At 30.4% G+C, this 12,634-nt stretch overlaps 1 protein-coding gene across 1 annotated transcript; it reads right to left on the bottom strand.

Moving 5' to 3' along the window:
- Nucleotides 1-9,754: 9,754 nt before the first annotated feature.
- LOC114424629 lies at nt 9,755-12,397 on the bottom strand. Its single transcript, XM_028391494.1, has 4 exons — nt 11,781-12,397; nt 10,975-11,112; nt 10,630-10,788; nt 9,755-10,173 (listed from the first exon to the last, which is right to left on the bottom strand). Exons 1-4 carry the CDS (start codon nt 12,252-12,254, stop codon nt 10,090-10,092), a joined length of 855 nt encoding a protein of 284 aa, XP_028247295.1. The 5' UTR covers nt 12,255-12,397; the 3' UTR covers nt 9,755-10,089.
- Nucleotides 12,398-12,634: the final 237 nt, after the last annotated feature.

Below are 12,634 nucleotides of genomic sequence, written 5' to 3'. Positions count from 1 at the left end.
GTAATGTTAACTAAATCCGAATAAGATATGTTTGTCCTTTCAATGGGTCGGGGTTTAAATAACAATAAAGAAGGTGTCAATAGTTTCTCTATTGTAATTATATTAGCAATGGCGGCCAACTTAAAACCCAAAGCCAGATTTCCGCTTAGGCAATTGATAAACATACCCCTGAACTATTTAATATACCTCCCTTTTCTAATTTTTCTTTATTAAATTTACTTAAATAACCCCACCATTTACCTCCCTTTCATCTATTCATCTAAGTATTATAAAACACATCTCACACATACAGCACACCCCCCTGTAAACTCTGTAATAATAATACCCCAAGCCCCCCAAAGCAACCTTCAAATCTAAGGACACACCTCTCTTCTTGTCTGCCAACGCCACCAAAACCAATTTCTTCAAGACCACCACAACACGGTCAGCGACCTCTTCATGTACAAGGTGTACACAACTATGCAGTATTGTAATACATCAATTATTGCCTGCTTTTGCATGATATCCCATGGTGGAGTTAATAATTACCCCAACACTATTGTCACACAAAAAAAATATATGTATACAAAAATAATTAAATGATAAATATTAATCCTATTCATCAAACCTTACTTACAAGATGCACCATGAGTGTTGGAGACCTGAATAGGTCTCCCACCATGTTAAACAATCATAAAAGTAAAAAAAAAAATCTCAACAGATAATACCAATTTCTCAATATTTAGCGTCTAAATAAGTATGTGTCAAATAATTAAAGACTAGTGATTATTGCAGCTCTTGAAGGGAAGGTACATCCGATAATTCATATTCGTTTTTTGTGTATGAGGACTAGAAAGTAACAAAATTATTTTTCAAAACATCATATATAATTCTGGAAGGTAATTTTTGAAATTACATGTATTTTGTTAAAACATAGTTCAACAAATTATTTTACAGAATTAATATATGTTGTTCTAGAAAGCATTTTTTAGAACTATTTTTTTAACAAAATCCACATAATTTCAAAAACTATTTTCTATATATTGTTATGGAAAGTAGTTTTTGGAATTGTGTATTTTCTTAAAACATAGTTGTTGAAATAACTTTCCAGAATTGATACATGTTATATGGAAATTAATTTCTAGAACTATGTTTAAACAATAAAAGGGTAAACTTGGTATAAAGGGATGGAGTGTACTTAGCAAACATGGTGTTGTAAATAGTAAATGCAACAAATAATAACTAATCTGCACTACGACTGTATACAGCAGAAAAATGTGTCCAAGAAAAATTGACCATACGCACCACTATTTGGGCCTCTATAACATGGGCCATATGATAATGCACACTTAAGTTAATTTTATTTGAAGAATATAATGGGCCAATTTATTTAAAAAAAATATCCCATAAAATAAAATTTTAAGAAACAGATTTCAGATGTTTTTAGTTGAAAATTGTTTTTTTAAAATAAATCTTAAACAAACAGGCCCAATAAACACTAAGTTGGATGCTTACTAGGGACGAAAATATGCATAATACTTTTTCGGATGCTTCTTTAAATAGATCTAACTTATTTAAAATTTAAGTGTAACTGTCTAAGTCTAACTACTAGTTATAGTTTTTTCTTCTTTATTTTTTTTAAAATTAGATATGACCTTTTTAATTAGATCACCTTGTACTACTAAATATTTTGTTGTTGATATTAATTTTTACCATTCTTATGATTTGCTCCAGAGAATTCCTAATCAAAATCCTGGTGGTGTCTCAGTCTTTCCCGTATATAAAATATATTCCACATTTCTTTTGTTGCAAAGATTGTTAGGAAAATTTGTAATGTAGTAACTTTTTAACACTCTTCTTAATTGTGAACCCGGATTCACGTTGCTTGAAAAAACTCTCTTCCTGTTTCTGCACTCTATCCTTTAATGGTCCATATACTCTTATAGGTGACCTATAAGCTTCTATGGAAGGGAAATAGAGTTTCCATATGGATCATAGATTATTTGCAACTCTCCTCAAATGAGAAAAATTATTAGGTGATCCCGAATCATTATCTGTTTATCATCATGTCAAATCTTTAATGGACACATTAAAGTTTTTTTAACTTAAATATATTTTTGGTTTTTATAGTTTAGTATTTTTTTTCTTCATTTTTGTCGTTGTTAAAAAAATCATTTTAGTTCCTGCAAAATATGTTTATTTTATTTTTCATCTTTGAAGTACTTTAGATAATGCTTTGAACAATATAAAAATATTTTGAATAGTGAAAAAACTACTATTTAAAGCACTTTAAGAACGAAAAATAAAATCGACACATCTTACAAGGACTAAAACGAAAAAAAAAACTACAATGATGAAAATATAAAAAACGTTAAATTACAGTGAACAAAAATGTATTTAAGCTTAAATTTTTTAATTAAGAAAAAGGAATTAATAACATTTGATTATATGTCAGGTAGAGATTGGTCAGGATCATTATAAAAAAAGCTTGGTTTAACAAGGATTTTCTAGTTTTTCCTTATTATGCTTGATCTTTGGTTTGTCTCTTGTGTGTTTCTAGGGGCTTTGTGAAAGCATTGACCAAACAATTGAGATGTCCTAAGATTGATTTAATTCATGAAGGATCCATTCCATTGAAGTTTAGAGCTTTGGAGGACTTAAAGAAGCAAAAGAAATAATTTTTGAAGTTTCAGCACTTTGCGCACCTATGTAAGCAAATATGAAGGAATTTGTGCACCTGTGCAATGCTAAATCTGAAAGACAACAAGATTATGCACTCGCACAATAGGTTCGTGCACTTGTGCAACGACCCCTGCAAGATTTTCTTTCTTTACTTTATTTTATATTTTATTTAGGGTTGGAACTTTTCTTTTATTTTGCCCATATCTTTAATTAGGGAAGTTCTATTAGAGACGATTATTACTATTTTTACATTTTAATTTTGGAGAGAGAAGACGTGGAAGAAAATGTTTTTGACAACTAAGATGCAGAGGGATTCAATTTCCATTCTTTTTCCATCAAACTCTCTTTTCTCATGGCCTGGAACTAATACTCTCTTTCGTTGGAGTTTAATCGTAATTGGTTATTCTTTCATGTAACCGCAACATGATTTCTATCCAATAAAGTATTACTATTATTTTTTTTCTATGTTTATTATTTGCTTTTGACTTGATCATTCTCTGGTATGATTCTATAATTTTGATTGTAATTGAAAAATTCTTTTGAATTGTAAACTAAAAAGGCAAACAATCATTTTTATGTCTAGGAATAAGATAAAGAGGATTGATTGTCGTTAAAACATTTTTTCTTAATACAAGTGCTTTAGTTACACTAAGGGAATGATAGTGAAATCAAAGAACTAAAGCTCTTTCGCTTAAGGGATTAAGGTTTGAGTAATATTATAGTTTGATGATAATATAAATCTTAATTGGATAGGAATACATAATGATTGCATGTTAGAAAGTTCACTGAAGTTAAACCTTGACAATTTCTTTCATTGAAATTACCCTAATTTTATGTGTACACTACATGTTTGATAAAATTTCTCAAACAATTTTATCTTACTTTTTTTCTTTTATTTTTCTGCAATTGTCTTTAATTTTGATTACTTAATTCTCATAGGGCTTAATTATCAATTTTGTTTCCAAATTATTTTAAATGATTTAATTTGATCCTCAAGTACTTAAAAATGAATCAATTTAATCTCCAAATTTTTAAAAGGTTCAATTTAATCCTCAAATTTTTAAAAAATAATAAATTTAGTCCTCAAGTTCTTAAAATATTTAGGATCAAATTGATTTATTTTTAAAAATTTAGAAATTATATTGATTCACTTTTAAGAATTTGAGAATCAAATTAAACATTTTAAAATTTTTGTTAAGACTAAATTGAATTATTTAAAATAATTTAAAAACAAATAATTTGGCCTTTTCATAGTCTATAATTTTATTATTTATTACTCAATTATCATACAAGTCCCGATGAAGATAATACTTATCATTATTTTTATTTGAGCCATTCAAAATTCCTCGGCAAAATTCCTCATTGATTTCGAAAACAAAAGACAACTTAATACTGTTTAGATTTTACTCAGGTGATATAAAAAGTAAATACTGTTTAAAGAGTAAATACTTTTTAAACCACCTCATTAAAGAAAATAAAAGTGAATTTAATACTGTTTAGATTTTACTTAGGTGATTTGAAAAGTAAAAGATGACGAGAGTTGACGTGAAAATTTCGAATACTCCCTCATTAAATTTTATATACTATTATAATAGTAGATAATAGAAAGATTCTCAACTTTTTGTATATATTTATAGTTCTCATCCTTATAAAAAAACAATTTAAATGAATATTTTCTCAGTCTAATTAATTAAAACCAACCATTATCATTATCAAATATCAATATTGTTTCTCTCATACAAAAAATAAATAAAAATTCTGCCATGTTCAAATAGCTAAGTTGCCAAACAGAAATTTCGTTATCAATTTAGAATCCAGCCAAGAAAGTATGAGCAAATCTCACAATAAAGCTAAAAATAAAATAAAATTGAAGAACTAAGACCAAACTTTGTAATATTTTTCTGGTCAGGGAAACTTATAAGAATCTTGGTATGTCAATGGTAGTCGCTTTATACTATCTAACTTGACTGGCGAGTGCATTGGTAGACTTTTGGCCCCATATAAATTAAAATTGTTATGATTGCAACATTGATATGCTAGCTTGTACTATATAACCCATGAGTAGTGAACCATAAAGTACTTCAGTGCTTGAGGTGTAAGGTGTAAGCATATGTGGTCACGGAGAGAACTTTCTAATTTGGTTACATGAACAAGAATGTTGTCCTCATATTTTGGGTTCAAGTAACTTTATTTTTTAAAAAATATAAGAAAAATGGTCAACCAATTATAATTCTTTTTAACCCTAGCAAATCCAATGGGGCCTGAGTGTATGGCACTCTTTTGTTCTTTTAATTTCTGTGGGCCAAAATTGGAGGCATATGATACGACATGCACTTGTCAATGACGACAAAATCCTCCTTGATTATCTTGATTTCACATGTGTGTATGGGTTTAGTCTCAAACATGCATAAGGACAACAATTGAAAAATGTTTTCTAATTCATCAACAGTTATGCACTAATTTCCACTTCACTATAATCTTGCCTTCCCTTGGCTTGAAGGGACAATGAGCTTGATGAGTATCTTTCCTAGGAGGAACCCACTTGTATCTCTTCAAGGGTCCCATACTAATGCTCACTAACTCAATTTTGTTATTATTTAAGGGTAACCTAGAAAGTTTAATGAATGAGGGATAAACAAATTATTCATTTTAATAAAGTTTTTTAAGTTACAATTACGTACGGTTCCGTTGTGACTATTGTGATTGTTGCGTTTTAAAATCATAGTTTGATGCGATTGCAACAACCATGCAACATGCATTTCGTGAGGTTGTTCATTTCTTCTTGTGTTTATTATTGTTTGAAGTACGTCGCCAACGATTTCAATTTGTTAATTCTTCGGTTGCACAAAAAAAATTATTAATTTTTAGGCCACATTCTTAAATGATTTTTATGAAAAACTCCAACCTCAATATATGAACACAAAGCCAATCTTTTACACATGGCACTGAGATGGAAATCCATTATGAATCATAATGCCAACAGGTCAACTTGGGGAGGAATGAGAATGTTTCTGCCACTGTGCTGGATTAGTGCTTTCTTACGATTGTAAGAATGCTTGCTTGTGATCCCCATTTACTTTATTTTTTATATATAGAATTAATTTTTTTTATTTGTTCCCCTCTATTCAGGTTCTATATGAGTAGAAATTAAAAAAAAAGTTGATATATCAAGCTACGCTAGCTTGCTTGCATTCAATTTCCATAGGTGATGTTCAAGTTGGAGTCGTATATATTGCAGTTTCATGACTTTAGCGCCGAATATTGACCATTTTTGCATTTGCTTTCCCTTCCTAGTTTGACTTTTTATGCCATTTATGTGATGAACTTCTGTCAAAGCTAGCTAGCTTCACAGCTAATTTATATGTAACAGATTAATTATTCGTTTTTATGAACAAGCATGTTAGTATTTGAATGTTCATTGTTCACACATTCAGGCATCTTCTCATTTTTTTAACACAAAGGGAAGAGGCGAACTCCAATATCAAAGTTTATAATAATTCAGATATATTAGTGTTCATTTAATTGAGTTAGTCCCTTGAGACCTCACATGAACCTTAATAGATTGATCCAAACCGATGTAAGAAAATTTTTGACAGTTTCATATTCGACATGGCGTAGTAAAAAACAGCAAAATAATGGTTCCGTGCAATCATGGGTATTAGGGTTTAGCAAACTTTTTTTTTGTTGAATTGGGCAGTATAGCAAACTAGACAATGAACTAGAAGATATACACCACCGATCAAGATCTAGAAGGAACAAGGATACTTGTAGGTAGAATCTGAAAAGGACTATACTATATACCACTTACAATCACATAAAGTGTGTTAATATAGCTTAGTAATCAATCTATTTTTGACTATGTAAAGCTTTTGGTTGCACTTGCAGTATAGGCCACGCCCCCACCAAGTTAAAATACAGAAGTTTAGAGGAATTACTTTTGAGTTTTGAGTCATTAATCAAAGGAATCAACCATAGTATATGCAAAACATCAAAACTGCAAGGGAAAGTTCTATCATGTCACCAAACTATTATACACACCTCATCTAATTTTCATCTGTTTCTTTAACCAATGACATATTTGTGGTTTTGTTATTCCAGGCAACCTATAAAGAAAATAAAACTTACAAAATTCAAAGCTAATAAACAGATTTACATACTGTGCATACAGAATTTCTACGCTAAATATCAAACAAAGGTGTGAGACTATTATTTGTATGTCATAAAAAGTCTTGATTGAACATGATGACAATGAGAGAGCAAGATAACTATGAAAATGACACCACTATAACAAGCATATGAAGTTAATAGTTCCTAGAAAAAGCAATGTGGTATCAAGAAAAGAGCCCCATCTAGAGGGGGATTTAAAGAACGTGACATTTCAACAAGGTAGGGGCCAGTCTCCAATATATTTATTTTGTAACAGTATGATCAGAAGCTATGTGACCTACTTATCACATAATTAACGTTCAGAATTATGGTTTTCTACATTAGAAACAGACGCGCGAGAAAGAACTAGTATTAAGTTGTTGGTAACAGTCCCTATCACGAAAGTGACAAAAAGCTTAATTATATATTAATATACTCTTTTGTTTAATATTTTGTTACAACTATATGCTCATGAGTTATGGTGTAGAGTACAACTAAACTATACAAAACTACGGAAAATATCATGAAATTCATTCTTATTCTTGAATTTCAGCAAGGATAAGAAGCATTGTTTAGATGCTTGTTTGGTCAGATAAGGATAAATGTTCTTGGTATGGCACCTTCAAGGAATTGGAATTGAATTCCATAGTTATTAATGGGCCTTGGAAGAAAATCCAATTTTTTGGTACATCCACATTAACTCCAATAAAAAGACAAGACAATAATTTTCTTAAACCTATATAATAGTATATCCTAAACCACATTAACTTTGAAATAAATGCGTAATCCATCATAAAAGTAAAAAGCATAATTAACTTTGTCTATATTTCAAGTTGGAGCAAATTAGAAGGTTACTATGTAAGTTCATATCAAATTCACATTTACTTTTGTCTTCTAATATAAAATAATGGAGATAAACTAATCCAACAGAATTAGGATCACAAACAGCTTAATACCTCGTTTTATTATTTTTTAATTGATAAAAGTCCTCGTGCTTTTCTCTGTTTTGATTGGCATGGGGACGGACGAATAAATTGGAATGGAACTAATGCAAGTGAAAACGTTGGAAGTGTTTTACACTTTTTACTTTTAGGCTTTAGTCATATAAATGGCGGAGAACATTTTTAGGTGCTTTCCAAAAGGGGAGGTGTTGCAAAGAGTTTCGTTTTTCAAAAGATAAAGTTTTAAAAAAATAAATTTCCTCCGGTAATTAATAATAATAGATTGGATTCATAATGTCGGTAGCAGTCTATATGTCTAGGATATATGCTTGTAAGTTCGTTGCGGAGAGTTTAACACGTTTCTTTAACAACCAAATTCGAATGGTTAAATTGGTTGAACAATAAACTAATTATAGTTTTGATCGAATGGTTAAATTGGCTGAACAATAAACTAATTGTAGTTTTGATTCCAACCTCATATTTACATCAACCAAGTCATAATTAACTTAATGTCTTTGATTTACTTTTTAAATCATTAACACGTTTCTATATCAAGTATTTTTTTACTGAAAATAATCTTATTTAAATTAAATAAAATTATTATAAGTGACAAAACTTTTGAATGTTTAATATATTATATACACACAACTTGAACATGAGATTTTTGATTAAATTAATATAATTCTACATTAGTTGATCTATATGCTCAATGATATACTACTATCCATCTTCTTCCTATTCCCCAAGTCCCTTACCCTTAGTAGGGTTTCTCTATGCCCTAACCCGGTATGTGGTAGTACTTCAAAAGAGGGAAGGGAGGAGCTAGCTAGCCAGGGGAACCAAATATAGAACAGATAGTCTAGCTATTTTTCTTTTTTGTCCTTTTATTCGTATGTCTTTGTCTAAAATTTTCTCACATTATATTCCACAATCAAATGAAGAATAATTTCTTTTTCGTCTTTCCTGTACACAGGATTGGCATCCACAAGTGAATGGAAAAGCTATACGCTAATAATTACACACCCATCTCCACCATGGTGTCCAAACTTGAGGGGGAGAAAATCTATCAAAGAGAGTAGTCTTTATGGAAATGATTTAATACCAGACTTTTTTTTTATATAATACGGGACTTCTATTTTATTTAAGTTATTTTGCCTCCACTTGAATTTGTATTTTCCTTTTTCACACTATTGTAATTCAAACTATAAATACATTACCAATATAAAGGAAATATATTACAAAAACCAAAAATATATTTAAACCTATTTTATAGTTAACTTCGTAATATATATAATTACTCTACCATACAATATACTCTATTTCAACGCAAACCCCTTCAGTATCTAAATCTAAATTATACGCGGTTGACAGAATTCTTTTAAAGTGTATAGCGCACTTTAAGTTAATAAAAATGAATTAATAATATGATAAATATTGTAATTTACAAAAATGTCATTTTCAAATTAATTCTTTTTTTTTACTGGGTTCTACTAATTCTTTTAACACGTAAATATAATAGAGAAACATGTAAACAAATTAAATGATTTTTTTTTCATTCATATAGGTAATTAATTAAATGTTCAAATTGTTTTTCGAACAATATATAAATGTTTAAATGAACAAAAATATTTTAAAAACAATACACCCATCCCATTTGAAAGGGAGAAAAATCTTTAAAAAGAAGGTCACAAACTTATGGGAAATATATAAGCTGCCTCACAGTCTTTTACGTTTTTTTTTTCCCCAATAGAGGAGGTTATTCACTTATTCGTAAAGATTGAAAACCTTGACTTAACTTATTCAATTCAAAATGTAAATGTAAATTAAAACGTCCCTATAGAGACCTCAATATGACAATATCCATCCCAATATGGGAACTAGAATTTCCAATTAGTGGCTTTCAGTAATCATCACGATGACAATTACATCAATGTAGAGAATTGACTCCAAACAGTTTTGAGGGATAGTGACTCATAAGCTTAGTTTATCGGAATATTTGTGTCTACTCAAACATAAAGTCCCTTCCATGGAATATTATATCTTTCAATCAACCCAAGTATCCAGTCAAACTAGGCCCATCAAATTCCTTAACAAAGATGCCTATAAAATTAACATCAACAATCTACATCCGCTGGTTACACCGCCATGCAATTAGAGTTTACATCTACGTGCTTAATTTTTTTTTCTTTTCAAAAGAAGACAAATTAGCATACAATTTTGAAATTAACTGTGGTAATTAAACTCTCTCTCCTCCTCCTATTCACCTTGCACTACTAGTTTCAAATCCACATCTGCTTGAACAAGAGCTTCCCATGTGGAATAATCAATGATTCTAATTAAGTTACATATCTTCCGGTGAAGAATGAGATAAATACACTAGACTTGCCATGGCCTCTTGAAGCCAATCCTCCTCATCATTCTTTAACTGCATATATGAAGAAATATCTATTAAGAAATTATTTTTGGATGTGTACAAATATTTTCGCATATTGATGCATGTAAGATAGATAACTTTTTTATACATAAATTTGGTTGAGAGAAATTAAGGAGATATTAGAAAAATATATATATTTTTGTAAGCCTTCTCTAACAATCTTTACAAATGTTATTATATACTAAAAAGAAGTATTGAATAATATATATATATATATATATATATATATATATATATATATATATACATTTAATATTTTTATATAATTTATTAAATGGACTAATAAAAAATAAAAAAATATATATACTCGTTAAAAATAAATTGTTTCTTAGTTTAACGCTAAAAGTGTTTAGATTATTATTATTTATTCGTTCAGATAGCATTTCGTTATCAGCTATAGATTCTGGTTCCTAAATATCCATCTTTACAGTATGCAATGAAAGTTACCTGGAACTGGATTGAATCGCCACCATAAAAATCTCCTTTGTGGTGATGATGATTCTGATGCTTTTTTGTTGCCATGTCTTCTTCACAAAGCTCATTGTTTCTTGCAAACCTTCCCCTAACCCTTACTCGCCTATCAGCTAAGGTTTTCCGACATGCGTACTGTGGGAATAGGTCAATGAGAAAGTGAGTTCCATATTCCAGATTTTACAGAAAGATAAAAGAATCATGTATAAGTGTGTGACTTTGAAAGAGAGAATATATATATATATATATATATATATATATATATATATATATATATATATATATATATATATATATATATATATATAATAAAAAAAAGACCTTGATGGTTTTGTTAAAGTTTCTTTGATTTCTTTTCTTCAAATATCGGAGAATTCTTTCTTTCCTCTCTTCTTCTGAGTACCTTCCTACCTTTATGTTAGGCTCTTCAATTGCTGCCATTTGATTACCTTGAATTCCCTGTCATAAATTTCAAAATCAACATTTAATAAAATGAAACTACGTACATGCATCTATTTTTTTTTTCCTAAAAGTACTTCTGGGTAAGCAATTACTCAATCAGGTCCTATATATTCATGATCATGACCAAAAAACTATCACATGTGTAGAAAGAACTTTTGAAATATTCTCTTAAACATGTATTGGAAATATTTTTAGGAGAGGAGGGGGGGATCATCATGACTCCTTGGAATGAAAATTTGAGTGTTCCACTTTCAAATTTTGAAGTGACTTTTTTTACATATGACACGTCTCATTTGACAACTCCCTTTCCAAAGGAGAATACATATATGAAAATTTAAAAATTGTCAAAACAAATAAAATAAAACTATGCTAGCTTAATATATAATGTATGAAACCGATTTAAAATCAACTAGTACCTAAAAAACCTTGCCATGCACTACACCATCAATGAAACAAGATGAGGAATTCAACAACAAATTAAAATTGAAGCATTCCCCGTTGAAACCACGGTCAACGGGATTTCCCACTTTCCAAGACAATAAAGTAAAAGCAAGTCTCTTGCAACTGCTTTAGAAATAAGAAAGGTTTCAACGTAATTGTTATCCAAACTCACCAGAGAATACCCAGTTTGAAAGACAATAATAAGGGATTAATTTGAAGCATACCCAATTTTCTCTGGCAGCATTAGGATAAGCAGGTGGCTTAACATCCTCCACAAACCCACAACATTCATCTCCAAACTCCCCAACATGAGGTTGGTACGATCTGTTGTTGTTGAAACTCTGAAACCCTCCATAGAACCCCATTTTGCAGTCCGAAATGGCCAAATCCGAAAACCCCCCAAGCTGCTCAGAAAAAGATGGCATCCAATTAGCAGCACAAGCCATGGTGTCGCAATCAAGCGACACAATATGATCAAGTGCACCATTGTTCATATCCAGCACAGGAATATTAATCAAGCTATCTTGCCCACCACCCCACACGGTGGTGGTGTCCATAACCGACGCATTAACGATGTCGTTGCTGCCACCACCGCCATTGAGAAGAGGGGTAGGGTAGTCGGAAAGATCGTGAGTGGTGAACGTGTAGTTTTGATAGAATTGTGGGATTGAAGCCATGGAAGAGGGTGAGAGGGGCATGGAAAAGGAAATTATGTTGTGTTGTTGTGTTTGTGGTTTTTGGTAGGGGCTTTCTTCTTTTGTGGGTTGAAATATATAGGCTATTGTGATAGTGCAAAATAAAGAGTGGGAGGGGGGGTTGAGGGCAAGTTGTCAAGGCAAGTGGACAAGACTATAATACGGGATTAGGCAGCTAAGAATATGGATATCAAAACAAACTAATTAAACTGTGTGTATCTACTTTCTTCTCATCTTCTTTCTTAGCCGTTTTGTGTAACTGTAAACGCGTAAACGTTGTACTCATAATTAACAAAAGTTTTTTTTTTAATCAGCAAAATAGAATAATTGTTGGGAGTACTATAACCACTGTGTGAATTGGTATAAAAGTTGTTGTGATACTC

Source organism: Glycine soja, chromosome 8, assembly GCF_004193775.1.
Source record: "Glycine soja cultivar W05 chromosome 8, ASM419377v2, whole genome shotgun sequence".
Taxonomy (NCBI): Eukaryota; Viridiplantae; Streptophyta; class Magnoliopsida; order Fabales; family Fabaceae; genus Glycine; species Glycine soja.
This window is presented reverse-complemented; position numbering and strand designations above follow the sequence as displayed.

Bases quoted from the DNA above. Each gene is read 5' to 3' on its own strand.
- LOC114424629 (XM_028391494.1), bottom strand. From the start codon at position 12,254: ATGCCCCTCTCACCCTCTTCCATGGCTTCAATCCCACAATTCTATCAA. The intron at 11,113-11,780 runs GTATGCTTCAAA...AATTTATGACAG, and splicing joins ATGCTGCCAGAGAAAATTGG to GGAATTCAAGGTAATCAAAT. The intron at 10,174-10,629 runs GTAACTTTCATT...TCATATATGCAG, and splicing joins GCGATTCAATCCAGTTCCAG to TTAAAGAATGATGAGGAGGA.